At 37.9% G+C, this 18,145-nt stretch overlaps 1 protein-coding gene across 4 annotated transcripts in view; it reads left to right on the plus strand.

The window, feature by feature from the left end:
- LOC103706593 (DNA topoisomerase, type IA, core) overlaps positions 1–18,145 on the plus strand; it is a 49,777-nt gene that overhangs the window by 15,303 nt on the left and 16,329 nt on the right. For all 4 annotated transcript variants that reach the window (XM_008790742.6, XM_017842642.4, XM_088715293.2 and 1 more), the window contains 7 exons: positions 3,596–3,705; positions 5,084–5,184; positions 11,505–11,597; positions 14,994–15,077; positions 15,321–15,404; positions 16,227–16,295; positions 17,961–18,020. In XM_008790742.6, the coding sequence (XP_008788964.3) occupies positions 3,596–3,705; positions 5,084–5,184; positions 11,505–11,597; positions 14,994–15,077; positions 15,321–15,404; positions 16,227–16,295; positions 17,961–18,020 (601 nt within the window). The remainder of the gene's footprint in view (positions 1–3,595; positions 3,706–5,083; positions 5,185–11,504; positions 11,598–14,993; positions 15,078–15,320; positions 15,405–16,226; positions 16,296–17,960; positions 18,021–18,145) is intronic.

Below are 18,145 nucleotides of genomic sequence, written 5' to 3' on the forward strand. Positions count from 1 at the left end.
CAATGTGCAGCACATGAGGTCCAGAAAATATGTGGTCGCCGTTCCATCCAAATCTCGACGGCTTTATATTGTGGCTCATTATTAGCGATGACCTGTACGGCAATCTTTTCTCCTATCTGATCAATCATCTTTATGAATTTGTGGATGTATGTGGCGTCGTGTATCCGATCAGAAGTATCAACTGACTTGTGGAAGAAAGTCTTCTTATCACAATATGTCAAGAAATTGATAATGCTTCGCCTGGTAGGATCGGTCCAACCATCACACATCATCGACATTCTATATATGGGCCAAGGCACGCCGTACCGATACCGATAGGCGTAGCAGTTGCCTAATGGACTGGTACGCTTTTGGTTCAGACCGGTTTAAACCGGAGCCAGCTCTTCCCCGTGGAAGCAGGTGTGCTTAGCCGGAGCTAGGGAAGAAGAAGAGAAGGAGAGAGCAGGAGGGGGAGAAAGGGAGGAGAGGCCTTCGCCACCTGCGGAGGGCCGCGGGACGCGGCGGAGGCCGAGGGGGGTGCGGCGGAGGCCGAGGTCGTGACTGCTTCCTCTGTTTCTTTCGAAATAGGGGACATGACTGCAAAAAAAATTTGGAGATTTTTAAGTGATGTCGGCAAGCAATTTCGGCATCTACAGGCCTTGTACCAGTTTCTACAGCTGAACCGTACTAGTCAGGGCCCGGACCGATATGGTACGTGCTGAACCAGCTGGTATGGATCGGTTTAGCATCCCATGATGTGGGTCACTTGCTCTTGTATGAGGCAATTCATTTTTCTATCTCTTCTTTATTATTGTCAAGAAGCTCACCATAAATATCCTTCGATCCCGGAGAATTTATACCGGAACCGGTAACCTATATGGAGGAAATGATAGATCTATGATACGCATTGTCTACCACATTCGCTAGGATGTGGCTAAAGTGGAGCTAGAATCCAATAGCTTGCCACATATTCTTTTTCTTATCCTTTTTCAATAGTGTCGACCATGGTATGCTGTATTGGTCGGTACTGGACGTATCGTACCCGTACCGATGGGTACCGGTATCGGTACGCCAATGTCGGTACGCCTGGCGTACCGCGTACCATGCCATACCGACGCTCGGTACGCCTATATTAGTGCGGCACTGGTACGGGGTTCGGTACTGGTACGGCGAACTTTCACTGTCAATCCTTTGTTGCTTCGAATCTCTATTGGAGAAGGCATATTGATTTAAATTATGGATTGCTCCTGGTGAAATATCTCTAGATGACTTCTTTTTGCTACCAAAAGCCTCTAGCATAAATACATTCCGGCCACCGCTTCTGCTGACGGCCTTCTTGATTGAGGTCTTTTTGAACTCTTGATCTATCCTGATGCTCGCAGAATCGGAGCCTGACTCATAGTACGAGGGCCCAAATCGAGCTCTATGCCTGGCCACCTGATGCTGCTGCTATTGATCATCCAGGCTCGCCTGTATGGCAGCCTGGATCTATGTCTCCTCGTCATTTGGAGCAAACGCCTCTTTTGACTCCTTGAAGTGATAGGAAGGTGGCTCTGTCGCTCGGCGGTCCACCTCCGCCTTCTTCTTGGCAACTCTCCTTCGCTGCTCTAAAATTAGTGAAGTGCTTCTTCATCAGCTGTCGAATCTCCTGTGGGCATTTCTGGCACATAGATATGTCGTAGTTACCACCAGCTAAGTACTGCTTTAACTTGATTATCCTTCTTTTCTTGAACTCTATGTTGCACCAGTTGCATTTTCAATAATGCTGACCCAAGAGCATTTGCCCATTATTCCAACCAATGTCACGCTCTGGCTCTTTTTTGTTTCTTTGATGGTTTCGTTCCTACAGGTTTATCAAGTATGTCAGTTTATCAATTATTTAAAAATTGCAAAATTTTGTTATGATGAAGATTATTTTTTTATCTCAAAAAATACATCTGGTTTATCTAAGACATAATATTAATTTTTTATTATTTATTTATTTATATATTTTAATAATTTTTAAATTTAAAAATATGTTTAAACATCATAAATTCAGAAAAATATATTTTCTACTTTAGAAAATACTTTCCAATTATGTAATATGTACTACTAATTTTTCATAATTTTTGGTATTAATTATATATGTTTAATTATTTTTTTAATTTTAAAAATAATTTTTAAATATAAATATTTTAAAAAAATTAATTTTAGGTCAGATCAATGTAGAACCCAACAATGGATGCTATATATATTTTTTAGGGCCGTGAGCATGCGTCAAAAGCTATTTATTTCTCTATTTTTATCAAATTTAGGCTCAGGTTATTGTGCGCGTAAGCACATCAAAACTTGAATAAATGGACCCCAAATTTTGTTAGAGGTAGCTTGCGTGCTCCTACATACGCTTTTGATTTTATATTTTTTTGAATTTTATTATATATATTTTATTTTTTAATTCGAAATATATTTTTAGTTTTTAAAAATTATATATAATTCAAAAATTAAAATTTTTTATGTCATCGTGTAGATCATCCATGAATTTACAACATGTAATAAAATCAAGGCCAAATCAAAAATTTTGGCATGATCTTCCCTTATTTTGCAAATTTCAAGCTATTTTTTCAAGCAAAAAAAAATATAAAGGAAATAAGATAGGGGAGAGAAGGCACACTTTATTTAGGCTTGGATCTTTCTTGAATCGCGCTGAATCGGTGGGGGAAAGGGGGAGTCATTTAGCCGTAAGACGACTAAACAAACTTTATAAAAAAACTGTTGCGATGGCCTTTGGTTTTTCCAACACTTTTTTTTTAACAAAAGAAGCAAAGGGGAAGGGAGCCTGGTTCCGAACTGGGTCGACTTGGTGCGAACCGTTTGGTTTCAGTCGGTTCGGTCCGGTTCAAGCTTTTTTCGGCCAATTCGGAACCCGTTCCAGTCAGTTTAGAGCCAAAACCGATTTTAATAGGTGAATCCACCTAGTTTCTCTCCGGGTCGGCTTGGTACAGGCCAAACCGAGTGGTCCGCTTTGGCATACCTTGATAGGCGGTATATTATATGGTATGGTACAAAATTATAGATTGCAGCTTTTTTCTTTTGCTTCAGTGATTGTTTACACAGCATAGGAAATTTATCATGGGCCACTTTCATGTGACCTGCAATCACATTTATCTTCTCTGTTCATTTTTTACTTTATAATCTGACTGCATGGTATGAAGTATGAACCAATGAAGATGAACCACCTGTAGGAGATTATTTTCCTTCCTGCAAATGTGTTATAATTATTTTTCACTATGCCCCTTAAGTTTTTAAGTATTCATATATGGTAGTACATTGACGCAAGACTTTGCCAACTTATCTTTTGGAGAAAAGAAGAAAATTATATTTATTGTACATGGATGCGAGATGGTATTGTTGTACCTCGAGCATCCACATATAATTTCATGTTGTTAACTAATGACCCTTAAGTGCCCAAGATGTCATGAGAGGATATGTATCAACATCCTTTCATTCTTTTTCTCAATAAAGTTTATTGATCAGTACTGGCTCATATTCAGTTAATTCATATCTAAACATTGATAAGATTTTTCATTTATTCAATATTTCTATCATTTTAATATAAAATTCTTGTTCTACTATGTAGGTATGGTGAGGAATTTGCATCCAAGAACATACGCAAATACTTTAGGAAGGTGAAGAATGCCCAAGAAGCTCATGAAGCTATCAGACCCACCAACATAAGGAGGTTACCATGTAACAAACTATCTTTGATGTAGTCTGTTGTGGTTTTCTCTTCATCTTTACAGCAAATTGAAGCTTTTTATTCTGAATTCTATTATTATATATCCATAAGTATAATCTATGATAGTCGGCACTTTGCATCATACGATTATCCTATTAGATGGATCTTGAAAAAGTTTCGGAGTGTCTGTAATGAACTGTCCAATGTAGTGATCACTGTTGGGCTGGTAATGAAGTTTCAAACTGAATTATAAACATCTCTCCAGAATACCTAAATCTGCTGGCTTTTGTGTGCAAGGCACATAATTAACTATTCATCAACCTGCAGTGTATGTTGGATGGTATTTGTATCTGTTGGTTAACACACTTGGATGACACTTGCATGTTGCGTCTGTGCATGTCAAATTTGTCTTGATCAGTTAACAAACATGGAAAACAAAAATGATAGTTTTATTGCATTCTTTATTCTCTCACAATATTTTTGATGGTTAGAGCTTTAATTTCTTTGTTACAGTCTTACAGATAACTCTTTTATTCTGTAAATGGTGGATCTTTTATATAATTGTTTAAGTTTTGTGTAAGTTAAAAGACCATCCAACGATAATAAAGTAGTTTATGCTTGCATCATCTTTTTTAGAGAAGATGCATATTTTTTACAAATTGAAATTGTGATGAATCTGTTGTTAACTGTAAAATTAAGAAGCATTATTTTCACACCCATTTGAAGGTCTGATTATAATGTTTAATATCTAGATTTATCCATGTTATTTGAAAGAAAAGCTACCACAATGCTTGATAGGAGCTCTTTCTTATTTCCATTGTATATAAGATAATAGTCTCCAATAAATTTCTGAGTTCACATAGGAAAAATAAGTACTCCATCTTGTTATAAAAAACAATCTGTTTTATTTCAACTGAACGCACAGTGAAGAAATGTCTACAATTTAACCGGCCCACCACGTGTTTTGTGCCAGTAGAATTTGGTCTGCATCCTGCTCGTTGGGTTGTATCTTTACTGTCTCTGTCTGCAAGCATTGGGACTGAATTCATTGTTTAATTTCACAATACTTAGAACATGGAAGACACTATGCCCTGCTGTTGTTGGAAGCGTTGTGCATGGAAGCATAAGATATCTTTGCAGAATCAACTGATGTTCATACATTTAGGCTATAAGATATTATCAATCTTATCTGTTGGTTTGCAGTTTTTGGTTATGACTCATTGAGAATTGGCTCAAAGATTGTTAGTTCCTATTTATCTTTAGAGTTTTGAATTCAATGTCCAAGATTCATCATTTCCTTGAAACAATCCTATTGTGTTCTTGTTGTGATTCTTTTCGGTGTGTGCTTGTTGAACATAAAACTGTTCTCACATTTCTTCTATCTTACAGCAACTTTAGAAGGAATACTGGATGATGATTCTTTAAAGTTATACACTCTTATATGGACACGTACCATGGCATGCCAAATGGAACCTGCCACAACTAATATGGTCTGTATGCTACTTTCTTTTATCTGTTATCATTTTTTTTCTTTAAGGCAGTAAAATAATTCTCTCAGCTGTGTTCTCACAGCTATATGTTTATTGCTTTTCGTTAGCTCACAAAAATATATAACATAATCTTTGCAAAGATTTAGTAATAGTTTAAAGAAATGCACTTTCCATTTAATGTTCAATGACATGGTTTTCACTATGGTTACATCAAGTTTTCATGTCCTAATTACATATTTTTTCAATATCTATGATTCTATATTGACTTGTATGCTGTGGTGGTCTTACCATTCAAGATCACTACCCTACTCATTGTCTTGCATTTATTGTCTAGAGATATTGGATGCTTATCTCCAACTAATGGAGCCAAGGATCAAGATTTGGTGGATCATGCCCATAACAGCCAGGGGCTGGCACAAGACTAGTACTTAGTAACCAAAGTGCAAAATGGATAGACATCCTAGTTGGTTAAAAGATTAAATTAACATCCCATGTTACATCATTTTAGTATTTTTATGAACTTAGACTAATTTGAACTGCTATGTCCTATAGAAATCTAGAATCACTAATTCTCTTACTTCATGGGTTAATTGACATTCCATGATTTTAAATAATTTATCATACAAATTTATATCACATAACTTTGTTACTAGATAAGTGAAGGACACAACCATATCCACAAGTAGCACCATGTGACGCTTAATTTTGGAAGTTTAGACAAGTTACTATCACTGGTAACTTTGTACAATATACTCCATAGTATTATGATGGACATGGACCGTCATCATTGGCATAGGTGCCATGATACCTACTACATGATACTGGTTGATAAGCTTGATCTTTCACACCAATTTTTGATTGCATCTAACTCTTATTTATTGAAGACAGAGAATGGCAAACTGTATTTGAAATAAAGATTAAACTTTGTTATAAAAACTATGTTCACGGGGATATAAAAATTCTTTTTTTTTTTTGATTGAAAGTGAGGACAAGCTACCTTATTAATACAAAGGTCGGATTGTCCTATGATTGATATCATTCTTCATCTCCGCTTGAATCATTTGAAGCCTTTATGTGCTTAGGAAACAAGATGATTTAATAGACTTTTGTCGAAGGTTTAAAATACCAATTTTGGGTCTCATACTAGTTTTGAACTAGAATTGTTTGGTCCTACTATAGACGATATGGATCAAAACAGTTAGTATCAATAAGAATAAAAAAGAAATTAATATGTGCCAACTCCCAGTATATATCGATTATTGGTATGAAGCAGCAATGCTAGCAGTACCATTATCGTGACTTGTGCCATTCAACTATCAGGTCAATACAGTACAATACCATACCATTCTAATCCATGATACATCACCATGATGGTCTAATGTTGGTACCCCCCAGTGCTTCATCTAAATCTAGTGACGGGGAAGTCACGATGGTGGTGGTGGATGTGGGGATACTGGTGGAAATCGAGGCATGGAGATAATGCCAATAAAGGGACGGATGTAGGCAACGACTTGATGGGGAACATCAGGGAGGGCGATAAGGAATATGACTACAGTGGTGAGGGTGTGGTGTGAGGAGGTTCTTGAGAGGGTAGCAAGCAATGTCGACGAGGGGCTTGGGGGTCTTGGAGGGTGTGGAGTGAAAAGACATCAAACTTGAGGAGCGAGCAGTCGAGAGAGGGGAAGAGCCAGGTGCTTGGTCGAGGGTGATTTATAGGGGCAATTGAGGTGCATGGTCTCAAATTTCTGTGGGGAATCCTGCAGGACACCAAAATTGGGTACTGCCTAGAGTATTGGGACAAGACCGTTTTGCCATTATTCTGATGGCCCCATCGGCACGTTTTGGGCCATCCTTTGTTCCAAGTGTCAGGACAAGACAGGACAACGGCATGTCCCAATCCAAATTGAGACAATCCCGTCCTACCGGATTTAAAACCTTGTCGAGAAGATCAAAAGAAGTAAAGAGAGAAGATAAAGAGGTTAGGGTCTGGATTGAGGGTGGCCGGAGGGGGATGTTTTTATAAGAGATGTTGGTTTGTCTCAAGCTAACCGGGTTAATATTGTTGAAAGTCATAGTATGCCGTATTGGCCCGAACCGGACGGTACGGGGCGTACTGTACCGTACTGGTTCGATACTAGTATTCGGTACGGATGGCGTATCGATACTTGGTATGCCAAAAAAATTTCGTAACATAGCATACCGACATTGTGTTAATGTGACACTGGTATGGGGTCCGGTACCGAGACGACGAATCTTGGCTGAAAAGGAGTGGAACTGGATAGTTTGACCTGGTTTGTTCGGATCTCTTCTTATCTCATTCTGAAAGCATGAACCATCTCGGTTCTAGGCTAGTTCGGTATGATGTGCTTTGAAATGCTCCGTTAAAGATGGTTCAACAATCCTCATGGACCACTATGTTTGGTGCAGACCTATTCAAGTGAGAACTAGTACTCAGCACCCTTATTGCCTCCATTTTCTTATTGGAATAGTAGAGTACCGGTGTTACTGTATTTAGCTGGCAATGTTTAAAACCTTGCATTCTTGGGTAAAAACCGCTAAAACTAATACTATATAACTTGATTTATGACCTTTGGCCCAAGTTAGAACAAGAATTCTGTGGCAATATTTTAGCTGATCTTTAGAATAAGCCTTTTCAACCCACTTAAAAATCTAAAAGACATAGGGAAGAGTTATAGACCATCTCAAACAGAAAGTAGGCTGTAGAAATGGTTGGTCCTGGGATTGAGAAAGAGAAGATTGTTGCTGGCCTGTATGACTACATGCTAACTTGTACAATGATATGTGCATGGGATAACGATTGGCATGAGGGTTGCAATGGTACACTCCCTATTATATGCCCTTAACTTGCTGGTACTAAATGACACATAAGACCAAATTGACACTTTAATATTTGTTGGATGGGTTCAATTTATGTTATTTTTCACTCTTAGATTGATAAAATACCATCTTTTATAGAAACCATGAAATCTTTTCACCAAAATTTTTTCAGGATGTACGGTGATAATTTTTGTGCCTATGATAAACACCAGTTATGAGGATTACCGGTGATATATGATCACTTCCGTAGCTATTTAATACTGATTTTCTTTTTCTTGTTTTTTTAAAGCAGAATAGATTCTTTTGATAGATGAAGTGATCTCAATTTCGTAACTTAGTAATTCATGATTCTTGATAATAAGTAGATGACACTTTCATTTAATCATCCTGCTCCCACCTAAAGTTACATGCACTAGGATTATAAACATCTTTCAGGCTTAGAATGCGTAACATTTTGACCTTGTTGTTTGTTTTCTTAATTAATTTGACACTTACCTTCTGAAGTACATTTGGTTTGATTTTACATGCAATTTGCTTATTGTATAATGCATGGTCTGCCATACCGGTCGGTCCGGGTCGGTACCGGCTGGTACATACCGGTACCGGACCCTACCAGTACGGTACAACTACATATTTCGGTACCAAACCGTACCGACCGGTACCGCCCCATACCGGCCCGGTACCAGCCCGTACCGATCCGAACCGTACCGGCTCCAAATTATTTTTGGCTTTTAGCCCCATCGGTACAGTACTGGTTCGGCTCGGTTTGGTTCGGTACCGTACCAGTACCGATGCCCACCGGTACGTCGGTACAGTCGGTACTGCGTACCTTACTATAATGTATACCAACATCAAAAATTTTGTACAATGAACACACCATGCTGCAAGTAACATTCCTTGGGCATTCATTTGCTTGGACGCAACATTCGAGTTGCTTGCCCTCACTGCAACCATTATTGACCGTTAGAATGGTTATTAACAGCCATTATTTGCCTCAAAATTTTCTATTTAATTTTTTTAGTATTAAAACAATCACTGTTATAATGGCATTATCATTGAAAATAACGGGAAATAAGTGGTCATGATGGAAAAGTAATGGCGTTTTTTGTCCAATCACTATTCACTTGATAAAAATATTATATTTTAGACTGTACAATCTTGTTTGAAGGAAATTGATGCATATTTGAATTTTCAAGAGAAATAGTATTTTATTAGGGAAGTGGTACTAATGAAAATAATGACCATTATTTGCATTATAATGGATAATTATAATGTTATATATCATGGTTGGTGGAACACGTTCCGAACCGGGCAGTTCCAGCCGATTCGAGTTATACCAGTGGCCAAGGTTCGCCGTACCGGTACCGAACTCCGTACCGGTGCCGCACTAGTATAGGCGTACCGAGTGTCGGTACGGTACCGTACGCTCGGTACCAACCGTACCGACATTGGTGTACCGATACCGGTACCCATCGGTACGGGTACGGTACGCTCGGTACCGACTGGTACCGACCGGTACAGCGAACCTTGCCAGTGGCTCACCGGTACGGTTCCGGCAACGGAAACGAGATCCGTTGTCGGAGCCAGAGAAGGAGAAGGAGAGAGAGCGAGCGGGGGAGGAAGGGCCAGCGGAGGCCGCGGGGGGCCGGCGGAGGCCGCCACCCTCCTCCGGCCCTCCCTCTCCCCCTCGCTCTCTTTCTCTTTTCCTCTCTCCTACGGTGTGGTGCCCTCTCTCGGTACAGGCCCGACACGGCCAGTACCGAGTTGTCCCGCCTGGAAATCGGTATGGTGCCCAGTACTAGTTCCTCCGACTTTGCTATATATTGCATTAAAACTGCCGTTATCCTTTCTGTTATTATATATAATGTCATGGAGGGGGCTGGAAGCTGTTATAACAGCTGATATAATGTTATAAATGGCCAGTATTTTAACCTTGTTAGGAACATCAAAATTAAAATAATGAAAATTGTATTGCATAAGAATATCTATCTTGAGACTATAGGATAGTGATAGGAAGTAATTCTATAGAAACTTATGGTACACACCTGTGTATCCCCCAAGCTTTAACAAGTTAGATGTGCTATGTTTACTGTGTATGGTATGAAATTCCTTGATGCCCGATGTTATGGAAGGAATGCGCAGGATTGATCATGCTGTGGTGTTTGTCAACACATGACATCTGTCTATCCCTAGTCTTCTTATGAAGAAACTTCGCATGTTGCACACTATAAATTGCGACATTACAACAAACAATGATGGGCTGAGAGACAAAAAAGTTGATAAAAGGAGAAATGCTGGAATAGTCTCTTTTGTGCAGCAAACAGTTGTCGACTTGTAGCTTAACACTTTGCTTTAGTACAGAGTTATGTGGCTTTCTATATCAGATTGCTGGAAATTGCTCAATGCTACATAATCATTTTTGGGCTTAACTTTAAGAGAGAGAAGAATGCAAAACATAGGTTTATCAACAAAGTAGTATGAAAACAATTAACAATGACCAGTTCATCAGCAAAGTGGTACGAAAGCAATGCCATTCTATGGCATCAGCGATGTACTATACTTTGTCTTACATCATATTAGAAATCTCTCCCCCCCCCCCCCCCCCCCCCCCCTCCCCAAAAAAAAAAAAAAAAAAAAAAACACCCTGTACTTATCACTTTTTTTGTAAATCAATTTGGAAACAAAAAATCTATTTCTATTTTTTTCAGATTTCTAAGAACAAAAAATATGTTTGCTTCACTCTTTTCTTATTTTTCCAATGAGGGCTGGCGACGAGGGAGAGGGAGGGGGGATGAGGCCGGCGGCATGGTTGATGATAAGGGAGAGCTTGACATAGGGTGGAAAGCCAGTCAAGAGAGCGGCAGAGGAAAAGGAAGTGGGGATGGGGCCGGCCACGCGGCTCGAGATAGGGGATAGCTTGCATCGGGCGGAGAGATGGCCGGTCAGGCCCGGGGAGCCGGTGTGCTTGGGAGGTAGTGATGGGGCTAAGGGTGAGATTGGGCAGAAGAAGAGGGGTTGAGAGGAGAAGGGTGGAAACCTACTTTTAAAAAAATTGGAAATGAAAATTTTTCTTGATCTCTTTTTTTTTATAGAAATAATGGAAGTTGTTTAAAAAAAATAGAAACAGAAAAGGGTAATCAAACATGTTTTTTTGTGTTGTATTCCGTGTTTCTGTTTTTTTTAAAAAAGAAACAGGAAAAAAAAACCAGTGCCAATCAGGCCCTAATCTTTCCACTATGGCTTAAGCCACTGCAGCAATGTACTAACACTTTTTTTTCCTTTGGCAAATTACCTGTTCTTAGTTCTCTTATATGAAATGCAGCAGTCTTATCATTTCAAATCTCTGGCCCTTTTTATTGATGATATTTGTTTGTATGTTGCTCTTTTGCGCATGACATTTTCTAGCATTTTTTACCATCCATGTATAGCCAATGCAGTGAGCATATCATTTTTATATTTCCTAATACCATGTTCTGCTTTAGATTCAAGTTGATATTGGGAATTCAGAAGGAAACACGATTTTCCGATCTGTTGGTTCACGAGTTGGGTTTCCAGGATATCAAGCAGTTTATGAGGTCAGTCTTATCCACTTGCATTAAAATCTTCAACAAATGAGAGACTGGGATGCTTTTGATGTATATCATCTGAAATAATATCCACTTCACTTATGCAAAGGTCTTCATGGACTCTTTTTTATGGTTCCAATTTTTCATTATTTCTTGCTTTATACGTTCCATTGTTTGATTAATCTACTTAAATTTAGATATGTTATTATTTAAATTAGGTTACTTTCGTGCAATTGGTGCTTTTTAATATACTTCTTTTTTTTTGTTGTCATCTTTTTATTATATTTCAATCTGCATAGCAATTTACATAGTGCAGACAAGCTTGAAAATCTAAGTGCTACAATGTAGGAAGAGGCTGCCATCTGTCAATCTTCATATTCTTAACTGTTCTTTATTTTTGTGAGATTAAGGTAGATTAACATCATCTTGTGCTTCTTTTATCTAATATCAAGGATTTATTAGTTTTCCACAATTATCATTTATTCATCAAAATTGTAGTTAGGGGAATTGGATGAAGCCTATCAAATTTTGTATGTAACAGAGTTGACCTAACATGCTTATGTGACCAACATATTGAATGATTTGAAGCTTTTCCAAGTTTAACATATCTTACAGTTGACTGACATGTCTCAGCTAATAGTGTCATTATTTTAATAGATATAATATCAAGAATATGTTATTATTACTGCAAAATTTAAGATACAAGTGCTCTAAGTACGAGATTCCTCGCGAAACCCTTACCTTTCACCCATAGTTATGTGTCAGACTCCTTTATTAAGGGACATTTTTTTATATAAAATAGAAATAAATTGGTTAAGGTAAGATGACACGAAGGCATAGGAGTTGACAATTGAAAAAGAAAAGAAAGGCACCTTGGCATCCTAATAGGTCACAAATTTCATATTGACAAGTTGATAGAATAGTTTATAATAATATTTTCCTTTGAAGCGTAAGAGATAAGGTAAATAGCATTTTTTTTGAAGAAATTGTAAGAGAGAATAGGTGGTTGAGGAGAAGTGAAAGATGAAAATATGAAGAGAAAAGGGAAGTCTGAAAGGAGCATGGTCGGTGGAACTATTCCGAATCGGGCGGTTCGGAGAGTATCGAGCCATACCGGCAGCGAACCGGGACGGTTCCGGCAACCGAAACAAAAAACCATTGGAGTGGGAGAAGGAGAAGGAAAGAGAGGAAAAGAGAGAGCGAGCGGGGGAGGAAGGAAGAGGGAGATGAAGGAAGAGAGAGGGCAACGAAGGCCGGCGAGCCGCGCAGAGAAGGCAGTGCCTCTCCTCCGCCTCTTTTGCAGCTCGCTAGCCTTCGCCGGCCTTCACCACCCTTCTTCTCTCTCCCTCCTCTCTCTCTTCTCTCTCTGTTTTCCTCTCTCTCTTCTCTCTCTGTTTTCCTCTCTCCCATTCTCCCCCTCTCCTGCCTCCTTTATTGTGTTGGTATGGGCTCAGCATGGAATGGTACGGAAAAGTACCGACTCGTGCCGCCGGACAACCGGTCTAGGCCTCGGTTTCGGCAAAACAGACCTTGGAAAGGAGTATAATATAAAGAATGGAAAGAAGAAATGAATAAGTGAGAGGGAAAAGACAAGTTGAAGGAGTAATAGAAAGGAAAGAAGGAATAACAAAAGGAAAAGATGACTATGAAGGTAAAAGAGTCAGTAACAATCAAATTATAACAAAGAAGATCAAGCAAGAAAGGAGCAAGAGAGAGGAAAGCATTCCTTGATATAATCGGTTGCAGAAATAGTGCAAACATGCAACATGCCATGTGGTATGTGCTGTCAACCTTGGTCAACATTATAACAACACTGTATACTTTTAATCCTTGAGTGAGAGTATAATTGATCATGCAACTGATCTCATGACTCTTAAACCCAAACTTAATTACTTTTAGTGATCCTATGACTCTTGAACTAATTGAGATGGCAGTTTACCATTGCATCTTGACGTTAGAAAAGCTTTTTAGGTCTTAGTGAACCATTAACTCCTGACCCTCGGAAAGCAAAGTTTGATTTCTGTTCGGTGATGCAAAGCTACGTACTGCTAGTTGTAAGTGACATTACCTTTTGTGTCATATTGTTCAGTTAATATATTTGAAATCCAACAGCTTGGGATGACGAAAGTCTGCAAAATTGGGATAACAAGCATGCTAGAAAGTAGAAACACAAAGATGTTTACTGTCATGCTCCTTTGAAAACAAGTCTTGAATGCGAGTCTTCTGTGATTGATGTGAAATGGATATTTCCTGCTTGAAGATTTCTAAGTGTCCATTAAGATGGAAATTTGTTGGGGATGTAAAGTTAGGTCCTGACTCTTTGATGTGCTATCAAGAAAAGTATCAAGAGATACCTCATCTTGTGGTATGAGAGGTGGAGGCATTAAAGGGCAGAGGCATTAGCTATAAATCATGAATTCTGGCTGACTCAATTAATGACACTTTGTAGCCCCAAAGACTTGAATACTGTATCATTGGACAGGTAAAATCAGTGTTTATGGTTCTCCCAGTGAAATCTTCATTTTAATAATCAATAACCAGTACAGATAAAACTTAATGAATACTTTACCTTGAATAATGTAGAACTTCTAAGTTCATTGTTTGGAATATTCTGAAACATCTTTTTGGTTAGTTGTTTCTTGCATCAATATTGATTCAGAGGATGGTTAAAGACCCTTGTTGTAATTGCCATACAGGGTGTTATTGACTTTGGTAGTAGTAGATAGATCTCGGAATCACTTTTTATGGGATTAAAGGTTTTTGCTCTGGTTATTGACAGCTAAAAATTTGGATAGTTTCAGTCACTAATTGCAAGTTCATTATATATATTTACAATTAATATGTTATTGTGTTGTTGTGAATTGTAGTGCTTGACATTGGAACTGTCTTAATATGGCGAGCTTATAATTGTGTGCTGGTTGGTCCAGATATAAGAAACTGACCCTAAATTGATATGACAAACTTTTTTGTTTATTGTTAATATTATGAAACATATCAAGACAAATTTACAGTTTTGGTTGTTAATATGAAGCATATTTGTACTTTTATTTCTTAATATTTGAGAAAGGGTATTATATTTAGAGATGACTTATCTGCATCCTTATGATCTTGGTGAGATGTTATAATTGATCAGAAAACTCATCCTCAATGTGCAACTCTAAGACACTATTGTCCATCCAGTCTCAATAAGCTCAAATTAAAGATGTGGCATTTTCCTATGATAACTTCTTTAAAGGAAGAAGGTGGTTTCGAAATTTCAAAAATTTGCTTCTGAAATCCCAGTGAATTCAGAAGTTTGTATGATTGTTACTGGTAGAAAATGGCTTTAATTAAGCTGCATTATGCAACTGCTTTGAGCTCCAGCATATTTACTGGAAGATTTCTGAAACTGTTGTGCAATTTTAGGACAAAGAAGCAAGGGTTAATGGAAATGATAACAAGGAAGAGAACGTCCACGAAGCAGCTTTTGAGGTTCTGCACAAATTGAAGGTATGGTAAAATGCACATAAGTGGGTTATTTGATTCTTATCTGGATCATTGTTGATGCATGCACTGAACACAAGTTTCTCATGTGACTAGGTAAGTATATATATATATTAGGCCATAATCCATATGTTAATGTATCTTTTATTCTACTTATATTTCATGTTATTCCTTTGTATTTGCTCTTTCTATGTGAAAACTTGGCTTCTAAATTGTTATGACTAATCCTAATCTATTATTTTTTCATAGGTTAAGGATTTGTTATCTTTGGTTAAAGTGCATCCTAGACAGCATTATACCAAACCCCCACCACGTTTTTCTGAGGCATCATTGGTGAGTACTCCCTATCATCTTCATATTAAAATTGCTGTTTTTTTTTCTTTGTTTTATCACATGACATTCATCTTTTATTGGACTATGATTGTGACGATGATCTGCCAGAATGGTAGGGTCCATACAGTGCCATGCTGGAGTGTACCGAAATTGAGAGAGGAGGAGAGGAAGAACGAGAGGGAATAAGAGAGAGAGAGAGAGAGAGAGAGAGAGAGAGAGAGAGAGAGAGAGCTGGAGGGATAGAGGGAGGTTAGGGCCTTCGGATTCACCTATGAGAGAGAGAGAGAGAGAGAGACCAAGGCCGAGGCATCCGATGATGGGGAATGATTGAGGCTAAGGCATCCGATGATGGGGAGGGATTCACGAGGGTCGAAGTAGCTTCGAGCTGTCCTGATGCAGCGATGGGGATTAAGAGAGAGAGGGAGGGGGAGGCTTACCTTGAGCGACATCCAGTGTGGAGAGAGAGTGGAGGCTAAGGCTCTTGAAGCTTTCGTTCGAACTAGAGGAGAGAGCAGGCTAGAGAGCTCTCGAAGACCCTCAAAGCTTTCATTCGAACAGGAGGAGTGGTGAGGTTGTTTTTTTAACGCGAAGCGACCCGCATGGCCGTACTGTTTTCGGTTGGTATTGGGTCGGTTCCGTATAGGCCGAACTGCCCAGTTTGGGTCAGTTCGGCGTTCCTTCATTGTGACTCCGGTTGCATCTTTTATCGGACTATGATTATGACTCTAGTTGCATTGTTATTCATTAATGAACTCTAGTTAGTTGGTAATCTGTTATTTCATTACATTCTTTTAATAATATATATACTCTTTACATGTCAAGGTTAAGAAGCTAGAGGAACTTGGAATTGGAAGACCGTCAACTTATGCATCTATAATGAAAGTGTTGCAGGTATTTTTTTGATTTGCATAGTTGCCTTCTTCTACGAAAGTGCATTTGGATGGTTGTCATTACTTGCTTGCTATCTTAGCGTTCTTACCTTTTATCCTAGATATATATGTTAGTCATACTCTTTGTTTCGAATTACTGTTGGAAACCACAAACTTATCAAAAGACATGCTCATATGGTAGCTGCCTTTACAAAAAGTAATTGATTTTAATTTTGTTAGCAAGAATTTGGTCGTGTTTGGCAGTACTTCTGTTTCTGATTTAGTAAGCACTTCTTTACAAGAACTTTCAAGATTGCACTTTGCAATTAATTAGTGTCTTGCAAGCTCCTGTTACTGAAGTAGAAAATGATGAAGTAGTGCAACATTGGGATGATGACCTCTGTTTGCAATTTGCTAAGGTAGAAAAATACTAATGAGTTGCTTTAGTACCGAAGTATCCTTCTTGATCTTGTCAAATCAGGAGTTGTAGTTGTATACATGTGATTAATGGGAAAGATATGCATCTTTTTTGTTGGGTATTCCATAAAACTGGTGTCTTGGTTCCAAGACTTTGTTTTTGGATGTGTAATTATAGGTAGAAGATGACTTAGGTGGCTCAATTCATTAAAGTATAGCTTAGACCTAGTTTGACGTGGACTTTATAACTAGAGACTCTCTATTACCTTTTGCTCTTGAGCTAAAAGTTCCTTTTTTTGCTCTTGAGAATGTCAAAAGCTATGGGTTATTGGTATTGTTCCTATACGGAACATTGAAACCATAGTAGGCATGTACCTGAAATAAAACTCTGTTGTGAAAATAAATATTACTCTGGAAAAGTTTCAGATATTTATGCAGCAAAAATGCATAGGAACATATCTGAACTCATGTAGATGATTGCTTCCTTGAATAGTTGCTAGCCCTCAGACTCAAAGAAGGACGAAGAAAAGACAGGAAAAGACTGAAAAAAGATGTCTTCTTTTTTGCATCATCAAACTGATTTTCACGTTTCTTTGTCATTTAGAGCTCCTTAATTATATCTAACATCTCTAGACTTTCTCCTTCAGAAAGAATGTGGAAAAAGCAAGCAATTAAGATCCTTTTACACTTTCGAAAAATAGAAAAAATACATTTATCTAGAATAAATGGTCTTATGAGATCTAGTCATTAATATTTTAAAGTTATGAAATTGGTATTTGCACCAACATGGCACCATTCCCTAACCTTGTATTCTTGTAAAAATGAATAACTAGATTTCCTTAACTAAAGTTCTTTACAATGGTTTATGAGTACATACAATCTATTTGACATATAGACCAGGATGATGTTTTGCTAGATTTAACTGCAGCTGTAAATACAGATTGAGAAATGCACACTAAAATTAAAAGTTTGTCTTATGGAAGATGTGTGTAATTTATTATAAGTTGCCATGTATAACTACTGAAGATAGTTATTGAATTTTATGAATAAGATACTGGTAAATTGTACAATCTATTTGCTATGAGTTATTTCCTTTTTCTCTTTAGAAATGGTGATTAAATGTTAAATAAAAACGTCATATGTTTATACTTCATTAGTTCATTTCATAATGTTAATATTAAATGCCTTTTCTTCCTAACACTATTGAAAATTTAAAATTGATTATTGGTTACGTTCAATGCTTGATTACCTGAATTGTTTGTGCATGCAGGACAGAAACTACGTAACAATGAAAAATCGAGTGCTCCATCCTGAATTTCGTGGTCGCATGGTATGTCATGATTTTCTGCAACCTTGGCAAGTGATTTACTTTATTGAAGGTCCAAAGAAATTTTCAAGAAAATCTATTTGGATTGCTATTTGATTTGGGATATGTTTCATAGATATTCTAGCCTC

Source organism: Phoenix dactylifera, chromosome 2 (genome assembly GCF_051530095.1).
Source record: "Phoenix dactylifera cultivar Ajwa chromosome 2, Ajwa_hap1_PhDact_Kaust_v1.1, whole genome shotgun sequence".
In the NCBI taxonomy this organism is placed as follows: Eukaryota; Viridiplantae; Streptophyta; class Magnoliopsida; order Arecales; family Arecaceae; genus Phoenix; species Phoenix dactylifera.